The sequence below is a fragment of the Malus domestica genome, chromosome 07 (genome assembly GCF_042453785.1).
Source record: "Malus domestica chromosome 07, GDT2T_hap1".
Lineage (NCBI taxonomy): Eukaryota > Viridiplantae > Streptophyta > Magnoliopsida > Rosales > Rosaceae > Malus > Malus domestica.
The window spans coordinates 11,001,010-11,015,780 of NC_091667.1; the positions used below are offsets into that span (position 1 = coordinate 11,001,010).

General features: G+C 39.8%; 2 protein-coding genes across 2 annotated transcripts; one reads left to right on the forward strand and one right to left on the reverse strand.

Annotated features, from left to right (window-relative positions):
• Window positions 1-514: 514 nt before the first annotated feature.
• Window positions 515-1,214, reverse strand: LOC139197685 (uncharacterized). The gene is made up of 2 exons (XM_070825636.1): window positions 967-1,214; window positions 515-893 (listed from the first exon to the last, which is right to left on the reverse strand). The coding sequence occupies exons 1-2, from the start codon at window positions 1,212-1,214 to the stop codon at window positions 515-517; spliced, it is 627 nt and encodes a 208-aa protein (XP_070681737.1).
• Window positions 1,215-2,443: 1,229 nt separating this feature from the next.
• LOC103401922 (disease resistance protein RUN1-like) lies at window positions 2,444-6,252 on the forward strand. Its single transcript, XM_029105568.2, has 4 exons — window positions 2,444-3,108; window positions 3,633-4,725; window positions 4,928-5,203; window positions 5,314-6,252. Exons 1-4 carry the CDS (start codon window positions 2,618-2,620, stop codon window positions 5,920-5,922), a joined length of 2,469 nt encoding a protein of 822 aa, XP_028961401.2. The 5' UTR covers window positions 2,444-2,617; the 3' UTR covers window positions 5,923-6,252.
• Window positions 6,253-14,771: the final 8,519 nt, after the last annotated feature.

The window sequence follows — 14,771 nt, forward strand, 5'->3', positions numbered from 1 at the left end:
CTGTTTCAACGGCTTGTGTTGTACGTGATCTTCGGTCCGGTCATGAGCACAGTAGATAAATGTTCTTGAGTTGTTCATCGACGACATCATAATCATACTCATCTTCCACAATCATGTTGTGGAGAATAATACACGTCATCATGATGGATTGAAAAGCCTCGACATCAAACAGTCTAGCAGCATACCTGACAATTGCCCAACGAGCTTGCAGGATACCAAAACAACGCTCCACATCCTTCTTACACCCCTCTTGACATTTTGCGAAGTGTTTTTCTTTTTCATTATGTGGATGTGACACTGTTTTGACAAACGTAGACCACCTTGGGTAAATGTTGTCTGCAAGGTAGTATGGTCTTTGCAGCAGATCGTCGAACACTGGAGATTGAGCAAGGACATTTAGGTCATTCTGAGCTCTTGGAACACCAAAAAAAGCATGCCAAATCCATTTATCAAATGAAGCCACTGCTTCCAAAATGATACTTTTAGCTCATTTTCTGTCGCCATAAGCTCCTTGCTATGCACTTGGACAATTTTTCCAAGTCCAGTGCATGCAGTCGATGCTTCCAATCCTGTCAAGGAAGCTTCGCATCTCAACCTTCCTCAAAAGCCTTCGCATGTCCCTTGGCGTGGGTGTCCGGAGGTACTCATTGGTGTACAGGGCTTTAATTGCAGAGCAAAACCGCATCAGGGACTCCAGAACAATTGTTTTTCCCATCTTCGCGATCTCATCCACTTGATTTGCAGATGCTCCATATGCAAGTATTCGCAAGGCAGCCGTAATTTTTTGCTCTGGAATAAGACCTAGAACACGAAAAGCATCATCTTTTTGCACAAAATATGGATCATGGTTGCAAATAGCACTCATGATTTTGTTGAATAAACTTCGTTGCATTCTAAAATGACGTCTAACAACATGATCAGGGAATACGCTGTTGGGAATAAAATAATCTTCCAAGAGATCTTTACCTCGTATTTCCCCTTTTTCTATCAAAGTTTGCGGCACGTCTGGGTTTAGCTATCTGACCCACAGCTACCATGACACAGCGGGAACGTGAGGCCTTTTGCCTTCTATGGTCATCATCCGAGTCCTCATCCATTGTGAAAGCCTCATCTCCACCTCCACCTTCCTCGAGATTGATCAGTTCTTCCTGTTGTGCCAACAATCTTTTCTTTTCCTCCACAAATTGTTGATGCACTCTCCTTGAAGAAGACATTGTAAAAAAAAACTTAAGATTCGAAAATAATAAAGAAGGATTCTAAGCTAAAAATAAGGATTGAGTTTAGTGTGAGGATGGATGTAGAGATGTAGGGTTTATATGGACAAAAAAAGAAATGATGATGTTCTGGACAATGTCATATGGCACTACGTAATTGGTTGAAAATCTTATCGAAATCTTGGCTAAATTATTGCAAACATGAAGTGACACGTGGCGCGTCGGGATTGGTTGAAAATCTTATCGGAAATTTATCCACAAAATAGTACGTTCGGATAATGACACGTGGCGTAATAATATTGGTTGAAAATCTTATCATAATCTTGGCTAAATAATTGTAAACAGATAGTGACACGTGGTGCATCGGGATTGGTTGCAAATCTTAGCAAAAATCTATTCACAAAATAGTACGTTCGGATAATGACACGTGGCGTTACGAGATTGGTTAAAAATCTTATCCGAAATTAAAACTATTTTATTTATTTATTCTTTTATAAAAAAATTATAAAATATTTTAAATGGGCTGGGTGCCAGCTCATTTTGTAAGGGTGGAGATCGTTTGTGCCAGCACATTTTTAGACTGTGTGCCAGCGCATTTTTTTAGGGGTAGAGATGCTTTGACCTATTACTGTTCATCGGGATCTATTACTGTTCACTTGAGTGGATAAATGTGCTGGATGCTGGCGCAAAATCTTTAGGGGTGGAATTGTTCTTAAGTAATTTCTAGAAAACCCCACATACTATATGTGTGTAAATATAAAAAATTTAAAAGGAAAAAAAAATATGCGGAGGAGAGATGCTTGAGAGAAATGTGAAAGAGATGGTGACAGAGAAATGTGCAAGATGTTTATATTTATATTTTTTATTTTTTAATATTAAAAATTAAACATATGCAATGATGATATGATGTTGAGGGAAAAAAATAAATAAATTTTGGTTGGTGCAAAATTATATTATTGTCTATGATTTTATATTGTAATAAAAGACCAAATTATTTTTACACTAGCCATCAACATGGGAGTTTTATCTCAATTTGAGAAATGATATAAATATAATATGAAAAATATAAGTAGAGTAACATTTTTGTTAGGGGTGTGCTATCCACGCATCTTATTTTACTTCTCACACCATTTGATAATTTCTGTCCGTTGATCTTCTTCAATTCATCCGATTTGACGATCGAAAATTAAAAAAATATGTGAGAAGTAAAATAGAGTGTGGGATATTACACACTTTTTTTAACTCCCAATACCAGAACAGTCCTTGAAGCTTCCACTTCAAAACTATCAAAACTATAGAAATACGGTACGACGTGTTCTTGAGCTGTTGAGTTGACTTTAACATGGTATTTCTCTACCATTTGGGCAAAACCCCAACCTCTGCCAGCGAAGAAGGATTAATTAATGGATACCAGGGCAGCCCTTGAAGATTCCTCTTCAAAACAATGGAAACACGACGTGTTCCTAAGCTTCCGAGGTAAAGACACGCGCCGGACCTTCACCGACAACCTCTACTGGGCATTAAAGCACGACAGCGTCAACGTCTTCAGAGACGAAGACGATCTTCAAAGAGGCGAAACTATAAGAGGCGAGTTAGTGGAAGCAATCAAACGGTCTCAAATCGCCATTATTGTCTTCTCAAAAGGGTACGCGGATTCGAGATGGTGTCTTGAGGAGCTGGAGACGATCATGAAGTGCAGAACAACTATGAGGCAAACGGTCTTGCCGATATTCTATGATATTGATCCTTCACATGTTAGGAGTCAAACTGATAGTTTTGCAGAGCCATTTCAGAAATATGAACAGTGCTACCCTAAAGATAAGGTGCTGAGGTGGAGAGATGCTTTGACTCAAGCTGGAAGATTGGCTGGTGGGAATCTTGAAAACACTGATGGGTAATTCCTTGGACAATCTACTTTTTAACTTTCTCATATTGAAAAATTGGCGGACATGATCATTTTTCAAATACTAAATTGATTAGTATTCAATATGTGGTACATATATGATCGACACGTTGTCACTATTTGATTGCCATGTAATGGATATTTGATTTTGATAAGTTGAGCAGTTAAAATTTGATTTTTAATCATTCTAGTAGATCTGCATTTTTTGCGAAATGTCATTTGTTGGCTTCTCAAGTAAGGCTCATAATTTTCATTTACACATTGCAATGCAAAGCTTAGAAATCCTGAAAAGTGAGAATCTGCAAACGCTGATCTAACTATCAATGTGGGCAAATTGAGCTAATCACATGGATCAACATATTTGCATGTGTTTGAATGAATGTTTTCAGAAGTTGAACAATGTATTTATTGAAATCTTATTTGATCCCAAAATCTGGTATCATAATAATGAATAATGTGTTAGTTGAGTTCATCCTAGAGTTACATTTTGCTTACCTTTGTATTTTAACTGATAGGTATGAAGGAAGGTTTATAAGGAAAATTGTTGACGATGTCACTAGAAGACTGAACAACACATACTCAGGTGTAGCCGCCAACCAAGTTGGAATAGATTCTCGTGTGCAACTGATCATCAATGAGTTAGATATTGGAGGATCAGATGATGTTCGCATTATTGGAATTTTGGGTATGGGTGGAACGGGTAAGTCAACGGTTGCACAAGCCATTATCAGCAGATTTAGACAAAGGTTTGACGCTACTTGTTTCCTTTCAAAAGTGAGGGAAGGGGATATGGTTAAATTGCAAAACAAACTTCTTTGTGATATCTTGAAACCAGCCAATGTAGAGGTAAGTACTGTCAATCAAGGGACCGAGGAGATAGAACGAAGACTTGGCAGCAAAAAGGTACTTGTCGTAATTGATGACGTTGATTGTGCGAAACAATTACATCAGTTAGCTATAAAACGTGACACCTTTGGCCCAGGGAGTAGAATTATTATAACAACAAGAGTCAAACAATTGCTAAAGATATTTAAAGTGGATAAGACATGTAACGCACAGATAATGAATAAACAAGAAGCTTTTGAGCTCTTTTGTTGCCATGCCTTTACTGAGCGTTGTCCTCCTGATAAAGAATATCTTGAACTCTCAAGCAAAGTTGTTGATTACTGCGGAGGTTTGCCACTAGCACTTGAGGTTTTAGGTTCTTATTTATGTACAAAACTCAAAAGTGAATGGAAAAGTGCCTTGAGTAAATTGAGAACATATCCTCATATGCAAATTCACGAACAGCTTAAAATAAGCTATGATGGGCTGATTGACGATGATGTGAAGGATATATTCCTTGATATATCTTGTTTCTTTATTGGAATGAACAAGGACCATGTCACAACAATATTGGATGGCTGTGACTTTAATCCAGAAATAGGAATTGGAGAACTACATGATCGATGTCTTGTAGCTATTGATGAAGGGAACAACCTGATAATGCATGATTTGCTTCGAGACATGGGCAGACAAATCGTACGCGCAAAATCCCCTAAAATCCCCGGAAAACGTTGTAGATTGTGGGATCAGGATGATGTCAAAGACGTATTGAGAAACAAATCTGTAAGTAATTGCTGTCAAATTATACGATGATATGTATTAATTTAAACGGAACTACATGTTGAATGCAAAGAGAAATTAAGTCTAAGAACAACTATATGACTTTGTTGCTTGTTTATAAATCTTCTTTTCATATGCAATGATATAACCCTTTTCTTACTTAGTTAACTTTGCATTCTTCTTCTTTTTTATTTTCTTTTAAAAGGGAACAGAGGAAGTTGAAGGACTCATGTTAGATTTGCAAGAATCCGACAAGCCTATCTTCTGTACAGAAGCACTTAAGGAGATGCAGGGACTGAGGTTGCTCAAACTGAAAGGCGTAAAGTTCACTGGAAACTGCCAACATCTTTCCAAAAAGTTAAGATGGTTGTGCTGGTCTGAGTTTCCTCTAAAGATCATACCAGAAGATTTTAATCAATCATACCTAGTTGATATTGACCTGAGTCATAGCGAAATACAATTTTGGAATGATTCAGACGTGGTACAGTATAATCCCAGCCAAACCACTGATTCTTTCCTCCATTTTTGTAAGTACCAACATTATGCTCTCTCTTCTATTTGGATTGATTTCTGTTCTTTTTTCTCTGACAGCCGCTTGAGAAGTTGAAGTTTCTTAATCTTGGGTATTGCCGTCGCCTGAAAAGATCACCAGACTTTTCAAAACTCCCAAATCTCGAGAAGCTGCTACTCAATGATTGCGAGAGTTTGTCTAGGATTCACCCTTCCATAGTACAACTGAAGAACCTTAAACATTTATCTCTTGCGAACTGCAATCTAAAAAATGATGCAATTCCTAAGGATCTTGGGGGTCTATCTTCTTTAGAAGTTCTAGATCTACGTGGCAATAATTTTAATGTGCTACCCACCCTCAGTGGCCTTTCCAAGCTTCAACCTTTACAATGGGATAACTGTAAAAACCTTGAGGCAATCCCAGATTTACCAAAAAAATTGGAAATCTTGGAACCGGATGAATGCGCTGCGAAGGAAAAAGTGCCAGATTTTTCACATATGTTGAGTGTGATGGGATTGCATCAGAATCACTTTCCCGAATGGACTGAGATTCCAGGCATGGATAAGTTGTCAGACTCGGTGACAAGGATTCCCATTGAAGGGTGCACCGCTTGTGATGAAATTATCCTGCAGGTCCTCTCTCTCTCTCTTCGACCATCTCTCTCATGCACACATAAATGCATTTCTTAATCGCTTGTATAAATCTTTGCTCCACACGGTTTAGGGATGGAGTGCGAGTTAAAATGGTTGGTTTTATATCCTGGAAATGTTTTTCCTCAGTGGTTTAGGGGTGTCGACTTTAAGGATGAATTAGTTGGGCCACAAAGTTTATTTAAATGTGTTGACTGTATGCATCATATTCTCTTCAGATAACTCCCAGTCTGGTGATTGTCTTCGCATTCCGTGTTGTAAGTTGTACCCGGCGCTGGGAGTTTATCGTGTGTGCAATGAAAGTGACCATAATTGCATCCTATAAGACTTTGTATGGGACATTTTTTTTTATCCATTTTTCTTTATTTATCTGGTCTTTTGAGTAATTTCCTGTCCTATTATATCTTCCAAATTATACAGAAAAACTCCATTGTGATTCATATTGGTGTCCAAGAGAGCATTAGTTAGTTCACCATTTTGGTACATTCCACGCTCTTAGGTTTGTATATTCTACAGAGAGAATATAAATGGATATCTATTTTGACATATTGTCCAATGAACATGTTTTAAAAGGTGAGGCGAAGCCAATACGTTTTCATGGACAACCTCGCGTAGGCAATAACCTCACAACACCTAAAATTATTATAGGGCTAATCTTAGTATATTACTCTAAAGTCTTTTTTTGTTTTCAACATTTCATACATTAAGTTTTCTTTTTTCATCCAAATTTGGTACTTAAGGTGATAATTCTAAAACACTTTCATACATCCATTAAGTTTTGTGTTAAAACAACCGTTAACATGTGATATGATTCTTGCGTGGACAATGATTGGGCGCCACGTAGGTATTTAAAAAATAAAAAATAAAAAATAAAATTCAAACATTTAAAATCAAAAAATAAAAAGATAAAAAAAATATAAAAATTTGCAAACCGCTGCAAATCTTCCTTCTTCCCCTCCCCCACAAATCTTCCCAGTCCATCAAAAAGAAAATTAGGAGATGCCCGGATGAAGTCCTGGCTACAAGAGATTTTATTATATATAGCCAAAACATACACTTCAATTTCAAAAATATCCCTTTTTATAAAGGGAAGTGTTATTGACACTTCAAAATTCTCATTTTACACTCCTCACAAGTGTATTTTTCTTTTCTAATATAGAAAGTTTGGAGTGTAGAATGAGATTTTTGGAGTGCTAATAACAATTTCCTTTATAAAAATGTCAATTATAACAAAAAAAGTACTTGAATAGAATCAAATGGCCATAACATTAAAACCAACTTACACTACAACAAAAATCCTTGACACTATGTTTGGATGAGGGAAATAAACTTGGAATTTGGATAAAAGTCAGAATTTATAAATTGACATGCACCAATTCGGGATTGGTCAAGTATGGTACAGACAGTGCTCCCCTAAGTTCCCGAGTGAGGGAAGCTCCTCGATTGGGGACTTGCAAGATCCAAGCCGCTGAGTAATCACGAAACTTCTAAGTACCGAAGTGTGGTATTGTTTTCACTTGCCTTATCTGTCTCATAGGTAGATGTGGCATCTTCTCTGGAAGTACTTTTCCTCCATCTAGAGGTGGTATCTTTAACAGGTGGAGATGCACAAGGTAATGTATCAATTTCGCTTGAAGCTTACTTGTAGTTTTAGGCTTGGTCAAGCGCGATACAAACCATATAGTAAGAGTCCCCTAAGTCGCCGAGCTAGGAGATCTGCCAAAAGAGGTGACAGACAAAGTTAGCAATCAGAGCTCCCAGCAATTAGTCCTAGAGAAGAAGTTTGATTTCGAGTTCCGGCTGATTGTTCTCATTCTCCCTATCTTGCAGGCAGCAGGAATGATAAAAAGAAGAAAAATGAGAAGAGATGATATGAGATACTTTTACTTTTGAAGAAGTAACTTTCCACATGCTTATTCTTGAACTCGGCTGGAGGGTTTTCTGGTTTCCTCCAGGGTAAGGCCGACTCAAGAATTTGAGGGTCAAAACAAGTCCATCAAATCAAGAATGCGTTCGACCTTGATGATATGGGATACTTTGGCTGTTGACAAAGTAATAGATGAATCGGCACGTGTTCTGTTGTGCTTGTCTCCACATGCTTCCTTATATCCTTCTCACTTGCCCTATATGTTCCTCAGGCAGATGTGATATCTTTTCTGGAAGCATAAGATGTTGAAGATGAGTACTCGAGAGTAATGCTAGGTAAGTAATCAGGCAGGGAGTTCCAGGCAGTCAGTTCCTGACTGGAAGCTTGATTTCAGGCGCTAACTGATTGCTCTCTTTCTCCTTGTTTTGCAGGTAAGAACAAGGGTAAAGGAAAAGACAGGGAAAAAGCATGATATGGGATACTCTTGCTTTTAACCCTGATGATATGAGATACTCTTGCTCTGGTGTGGCTTGTTTGCAGAGGTATTATCAGGGGAAAAAGAAGCTGAGTATTTCGAGAGACTCTGCAGAGACTTTGCAGGTCTGCCTGGGTGTGGAGGATAAAGGTCGACATATATAGGAATTGTCCCAACAGCGAGTAGTAACGATGTTCCTGTACCCTTCTCGGTCATAGTGGGAGCTGCAAGATTCACGTGTTTTAACTTTGTCAGAGCACTTTGAAAAAGTGGTCTGTGGTATCTGGAAAGCTGATGTTGCGTGTGAAGATTGCAGACAAGCTTTATCCAAGGAAATATGGCTCTCGAAGTTCGAAGAGCGGTGCTTCTTTGGTTTTTGAACAAGCAATCTTGTCGGGGATCTGGCTCTCGAGATCTGGAGAACGGTGCCTCTTCGATTTTTGAGAAAGCAATCCTGATGGGAGTCTGGCTTTTGAGATTCGGATAGCGGTGCCTTTTCGATTTTTGAGAAAGTAATGGTGGTGGGAGTCTGGCTCTCGAGATTCAGAGAGCAGTGCCTCTTTGATTTTTGAGAAAACAATCCTGGTGGGAGTCTGGCTCTCGAGATTCCGAGAGTGGTGTCTCTTTGATTTTTGAGCAAGTAATCCTGTTGGGAGTGTTTTCTCGATGTGAGTAAAGGTTGGGCATTTTTGCCAGTCTGCCTTGCCACGGAGCACAGAGGTTGACACACATGGGAACTTTCCAGTTATCAAGCAGTGGTGCTGTTCCTTTACCCTTGTGGGTAATGGTAGGGTAGCTGGACCTTCAAAATTTATGTGTCTAAACTTTGTCAGAGATCTTTGGCAAAGTTATCTGTGGTACCCGAAGAGCTAATGTTGCGTGTGAGGATTGTCGACATATTTTACTTAGGAAAATCTGCTTCTCGAAATCCGGAGAGTGGTGTCTCTTCGATTTTTGAACAAACGGCCATGCTACCCTTTCTTTTATAGGGGCACCAATTGTGTGCAAGAAGTACGTTCAGAGAGTTATTGCTTGTAGGAATTTTCCCCTTGTTTTTGTACTTTAGAGATTTATTAGACCTCATTTCTCCTTCATCATTTCTGAAAATGTCTGGCCCATCCGACCTTCGTTTTGACTTGAACTTTGGCGAAGAGGCAACCATGCCTCCTCAAGATAACATATGGAGCCCATCTTTCTTATCCCCTACTGGTCTTCTTACCGTTGGGGACTCTGTGATGAAGAATGATATGACCGCTGCGATGGTGGCCAGGAACCTTCTTACTCCCAAAGATAACAGACTACTTTCCAAACAGTCTGATGAGTTGGTTGTTAAGGATTCTTTGGTTCTCAGTGTTCAGTGTGCAGGTTTTGTGTCTAATATAGCCCAACGTCTATTTTCTCGAACCCGCCAAGTTGAATCATTGGCGGCTGAAGTGATAAGTTTCAAACAGGAGATTAGAGGGCTTAAGCATGAGAATAAACAGTTGCACATGCTCGCACATAACTATGCTACAAATATGAAGAGGAAGCTTGACCAGCTGCAGGAATCTGATGGTCAGATTTTACTTGATCATCAGAGGTTTGTGGGTTTGTTCCAAAGGCATTTATTGCCTTCGTCTTCTTGGGCTGTACCGTGTAATGAAACTTCAAATGATCAACCTCCGGTGCCTCCTCCTTCTGGGGATCTGCCCAGTACTGGGCTCCGAATGATCACCCTCTGGTGCCTTATCTTTCTGGGGCTCTGCCGACTGTTGAGACTTCTCCTGAGCAACTTTTGTGAAGGCTCCTTCTTGTTTGTTTATTTTGATTCATGTATATGTACATATTTGTAACTTATCGGAGATATCAATAAATAAGCTTTGCTTCATTTCAACGTATTGTGTTAAATACACCAAAGCCTTCTTCACTAAGTTCTTTGAATTTTTTTTTCTTTTGTTGAAGCTTGTATGTTGAAGCTTTATAAGTGAAGCATGTAGGTTGAGGTAGTGCTCCCTTAATTTCCCGAGTGAGGAAAACTTCTCGGTTGGAGACTTGAAAGATCCAAGTCACTGAGTAGTCGTGAACCTTCCAAGTACCGAGGTGTAGTAGTATATGGTAGGAGTCCCCCAAGTCTCCGGTCGAGGGAGTTTACGAAGGAGGTGTTTTGCTAGTAGCCAAGTTTCGAAAGTAACAAAACTTCACCATTTTCCTTTCTAAGTGGTAGCCCAAAACTCCTCCTTCATATATATTTGTTATGAAAGTTGTTAGGCCTAAAGAAGAGGAGGCCTAGACCTTTTTTTTTCGATTTTTTTTTGAATTTTTGAATTTCTGAATATATATATATATATATATATATATTTAAGCTTTATAGGTGAAGATTTGTAGGTGAAGCTTTGAGGTTGAAGCTTTGTTGGGTACCATGAATTGATTTTGCTTCACACTATCTTGATCAAGAGTGTGTGAAGCTTTTGGCATTTGTAGTTGAAGCTTTGGTGCTGAAGCTTTGTAGGTGAAGCTTTTGTGTTGAAGCTTTGTAGGTGAAGTTTTTGTGTTGAAGCTTTGGAGTTGAAGCTTTTGTAGGTGAAGCTTTGTAGGTGAAGCTTTTGTGTTGAAGCTTTGTAGGTGAAGCGCTTTGGAGTTGAAACTTTTGTAGGTGAAGCTTTGGAGTTGAAGCTTTTGTAGGTGAAGCTTTGGAGTTGAAGCTTTGGAGTTGAAGCTTTGTAGGTGAAGCTTTGGAGTTGAAGCTTTGTAGGTGAAGCTTTTGTGTTGAAGCTTTGTAGGTGAAGCTTTTGTGTTGAAGATTTGTAGGTGAAGCTTTGGAGTTGAAACTTTTGTAGGTGAAGCTTTGGAGTTGAAGCTTTGTAGGTGAAGCTTTTGTGTTGAAACTTTGTAGGTGAAGCTTTGTAGGTGAAACTTTGGAGTTGAAGCTTTTGTAGGTGAAGCTTTGGAGTTGAAGCTTTGTAGGTGAAGCTTTATAGGTGAAGCTTTTGTGTTGAAACGTTGTAGGTGAAGCTTTGGTGTTGAAGCTTTTGTTGGCACCATAAATTGGTTTTGCTTCACATTGTTTTGATCAAGAGTGTGTGAAGCTTTTGAGAATGTAGTTGCCCTTCATTGATGAAGCTTTTGTTAGCACCATAAATTGGTTTTGCTTCACACTGTCTTGATCAAGAGTGTGAAGCTTTTGAGAATTGTGGTTGAACTCCTTTGATGAAGCTTTTGTTGGCACCATAAATTGGTTTTACTTCACACTGTCTTGATCAAGAGTGTGTGAAGCTTTTGAGAATTGTAGTTGTCCTTCATTGATGAAGCTTTTGATTTCCACCATAAATTAGTTTTGCTTCACACTATCTTGATCAAGAGTGTGTGAAGCCTTTGAGGATTGTAGTTGCCCTCCATTGATGAAGATTTTGATTTCCACCATAAATTGGTTTTGCTTCACACTATCTTGATCAAGAGTGTGTGAAGATTTTGAGAATTTGTAGTTGTCCTCCATTAATGAAGCTTTGTTGAATTTCCCAATTTTTTTTTTTTTGGGAAACTAGAAATTTGAAAATGTGGGAGAGACAACGTATACAAATTTTGCTTCCACACTGTTGAGTAAGAGATTGTGATGCAATCCACACCTTGTAGTAGTCGAAGGTTTGGATGAACTATATAAATTGAATTTGCTTCGAACAATCTTGATCAAAAGTGTGTGAAGCTTCCTATGAGTTAGAGTGTTTGCATTGTTATAGAGGAGAAATGTCTGAAGCAGATGCAAGGGGGCTGAAGAGCTTGATCTTCGTATACCATGCACTGAAGCCGTTGTTGGCTTGCAATAAGACTTTGTTGGTGACTATAACTCTTGTTAGGCATAAGTGCTCCCCTAGTTGAGTTGTAAAGCTTGAGGGTTTTTGATTATTTGTGAATGCTAGGAGTTCACATGTATAAGTTGTACCACTCGTCTTATGGTTGGTGGAATGAATGGTGGGTTGCTTTCATCACTTGGTTGGTGGTACGAAGGTGAGTTCCTTCATCACCTTTCATCGTTCCTTATTCACATTTCATCACCTGGTTAGTGGCATAAATGAGAGTACGGGTTGTACATTTCATCACCTGGTTGGTGGCATGAAGATGAGTTCCTTCTTCACCTGATTGGTGATAAGAGTGGCAAGTTGCAAAATAATATTAGAGTACGGGTTGTACATTTCATCACCTGGTTGGTGGCATGAAGGAGAGTACGGGTTGTACATTTCATCACCTGGTTGGCGGCATGATGATGAGTTCCTTCTTCACCTGGTTGGTGATAAAAGTGGCAAGTTGCCAAATAATATTAGAGTACGGGTTGTACATTTCATCACCTGGTTGGTGGCACGAAGGTAAGTTCCTTCTTCACCTGGTTGGTGATAAGAGTGGCAAGTTGCCAAATAATATTAGAGTACGGTTGTACATTTCATCACCTGGTTGGTGGCATGAAGAAGACTACGGGTTGTACATTTCATCACCTAGTTGGTGGCACGAAGATGAGTTCCTTCATCACCTAGTTGGTGAGAATAAGGGCAAGGTGTCGAGGCACATTGTAGCAAGTGTCGAATGACACAAAATGTGTTGAACCCTTTTGAAGCACAATTGGCTTATGTATGGATGTGTTGGAATGTATGATGTTAATGTATGAATGTGTTGGAATGTATGATGTTTATGTTGATTGACATGAGTGATGCTTATGAATGTTTTGCTATGCATGAAGGGATCCATGCTTTCGATATGTGAACCATGTTGGTTGTAACACTTAGTATCACATACTTTGTGTCAAAGTACGCATGTTGAAGCTCTGAGTTGGATTATAGAGGTAGGTCAACGTAGACCAAGTATTCCAGTGCTAGGAATGCAAAAGACTCAGAAGAAGTTGTCTGAATTCCCTCGTCTTTAAATATTTTCCGAATGGCTTATGTGACAAAAGATCTCAAGCGGTTGAGGGTCAAAACATTTGCAATGTGTATGCCTTCTTATAATAGCATTTCCTTCAATACCTAGTTCTCCACTTTGAAAGAGTGAGGCTTGGCCTCATAGTCATAATAGTCAACGGTACGTTCACCCCTAATTTCTTGGTACGAAATTTTATCCCTCTTGTTGTAATGGGCTTGCTGAAAGTAAAAATCATTCATTTTACCAAGAGACAAATACGTTTGGAGACTTAGCAAGTAGCTAAATGAGGCAGGAGATGATGCAATGGGTGTCCGAATGGCCAAGATCTCCTCACTTGGTAGAACTTGACTTCCATTTCCCACTTCTTGATAGGCGTTAACCATATGGGGGTTCCCTTGGTATGTCCTTGCTTTAGCTGAGGCGTGGTTGTAAGCTTGTGCCATCACCTCAGAGTAAGTCTTCCAAGTGTTGGCATTGATCATGTACTTGAAGAAACAATCATGTAGGCCTGCTGTGAAGGCTTTGAGGGTGGTCTTGTCATCTGCCTCAGCGCAGCGAGAATACTCATGGCTGAAGCGACCAGCATGAGTTCGTAATGACTCGTCCAGCTTCTGGTGAATAGTGTACAAGTCATCTACAGAATGTAAGCGATCGTTCTGGAAGATGTGTTGAGAGACAAACAGTATCCTTAGTTCCTTAAACGAGTCTACTGTCTTGGGTGGAAGACGACAATACCAGTTTAGAGCTCCATCAGAGAGGGTGGAAGGGAAGAGAAGACATCGCTCTTCGTCGGCGTGCATCCGATATGCCATGGTGGACTCAAAGAGGTTAATGTGTTCAATCAGGTCCTCCCTTTCAGTATAGAGTTGTAAACCAAGCTTTTGTTTTGTCTTCGCTTGAATGGGGTGTCAAGGATCCTCTTTGTAAGAGGGTCAGGCCTGGGTTGGTTCCAGTCAGGTATCTCAGCCTGATGTTCGGCCTTCAACTTGTTTACTTCCTCAAGGAGTTGTAGGATAAGGGGATCCTGAGTGGAGTCATGTACCACTGAAATTTTCTTTCGTAAGTCTTCATCGCCTCTTGGAAGTAGGAAAGTTTGAGCAAGAGCGTGTGGTTTTTCCTTGGACTCGCCGTACTGACTTCTAGGGCGAGTCTGTCGGAATACCTCCGAGTCCCCTGTACCTTCATGTTCCTCTGAGACATGTCGTTCCTTAGATTGACAGTTGGCCTAGGTCGTGGAAGGGGACCAAATCTTTCAGAAACCCTTAGGTCATTGATCTTCGAGCATATGTGGAGGCGATTCTCTCGACGTTGCTTTAGGAAGTCTCGGCAGTCACGATAAACGGCTTTAGATCCTGCCAACCCTTCTGCAAGAAAGTGTCTTCCTCCACTTCTCCTGCTTCGAGTTGAAGCAGCTGGGTTGAGAGAAGTCTCATGTTGATCAATGTTTTGATGATTAGCTCGCTCCTCATCAGGGATACCCATGTCGATGTAAAGTGACCCTCCGTGTTGGGGGGCACCCAGATGATGGTTGATGTCCACAGGGGTAACGAGCTCGCGTGTTTGAGTACGCCTAGTTTCGTAGAGCGTCTCAAAGAGCTTCTCATACTGCTCCTGGAGGACCTCATTCTTTATTGCTATCTTGTTGTTCTGAGCTTCTAGCTC

Excerpts from the sequence above, each read along its gene's own strand:
- LOC103401922 (XM_029105568.2), top strand. The coding sequence starts at position 2,618 with ATGGATACCAGGGCAGCCCTTGAAGATTCCTCTTCAAAACAATGGAAA. Across the intron at positions 4,726-4,927 it reads ACGTATTGAGAAACAAATCT|GGAACAGAGGAAGTTGAAGG; the intron begins GTAAGTAATTGC and ends TTCTTTTAAAAG. Across the intron at positions 5,204-5,313 it reads TTTGGAATGATTCAGACGTG|CCGCTTGAGAAGTTGAAGTT; the intron begins GTACAGTATAAT and ends TTTCTCTGACAG.
- LOC139197685 (XM_070825636.1), bottom strand. The coding sequence starts at position 1,214 with ATGTCTTCTTCAAGGAGAGTGCATCAACAATTTGTGGAGGAAAAGAAA. Across the intron at positions 894-966 it reads AGAAAAAGGGGAAATACGAG|AATGCAACGAAGTTTATTCA; the intron begins GTAAAGATCTCT and ends ACGTCATTTTAG.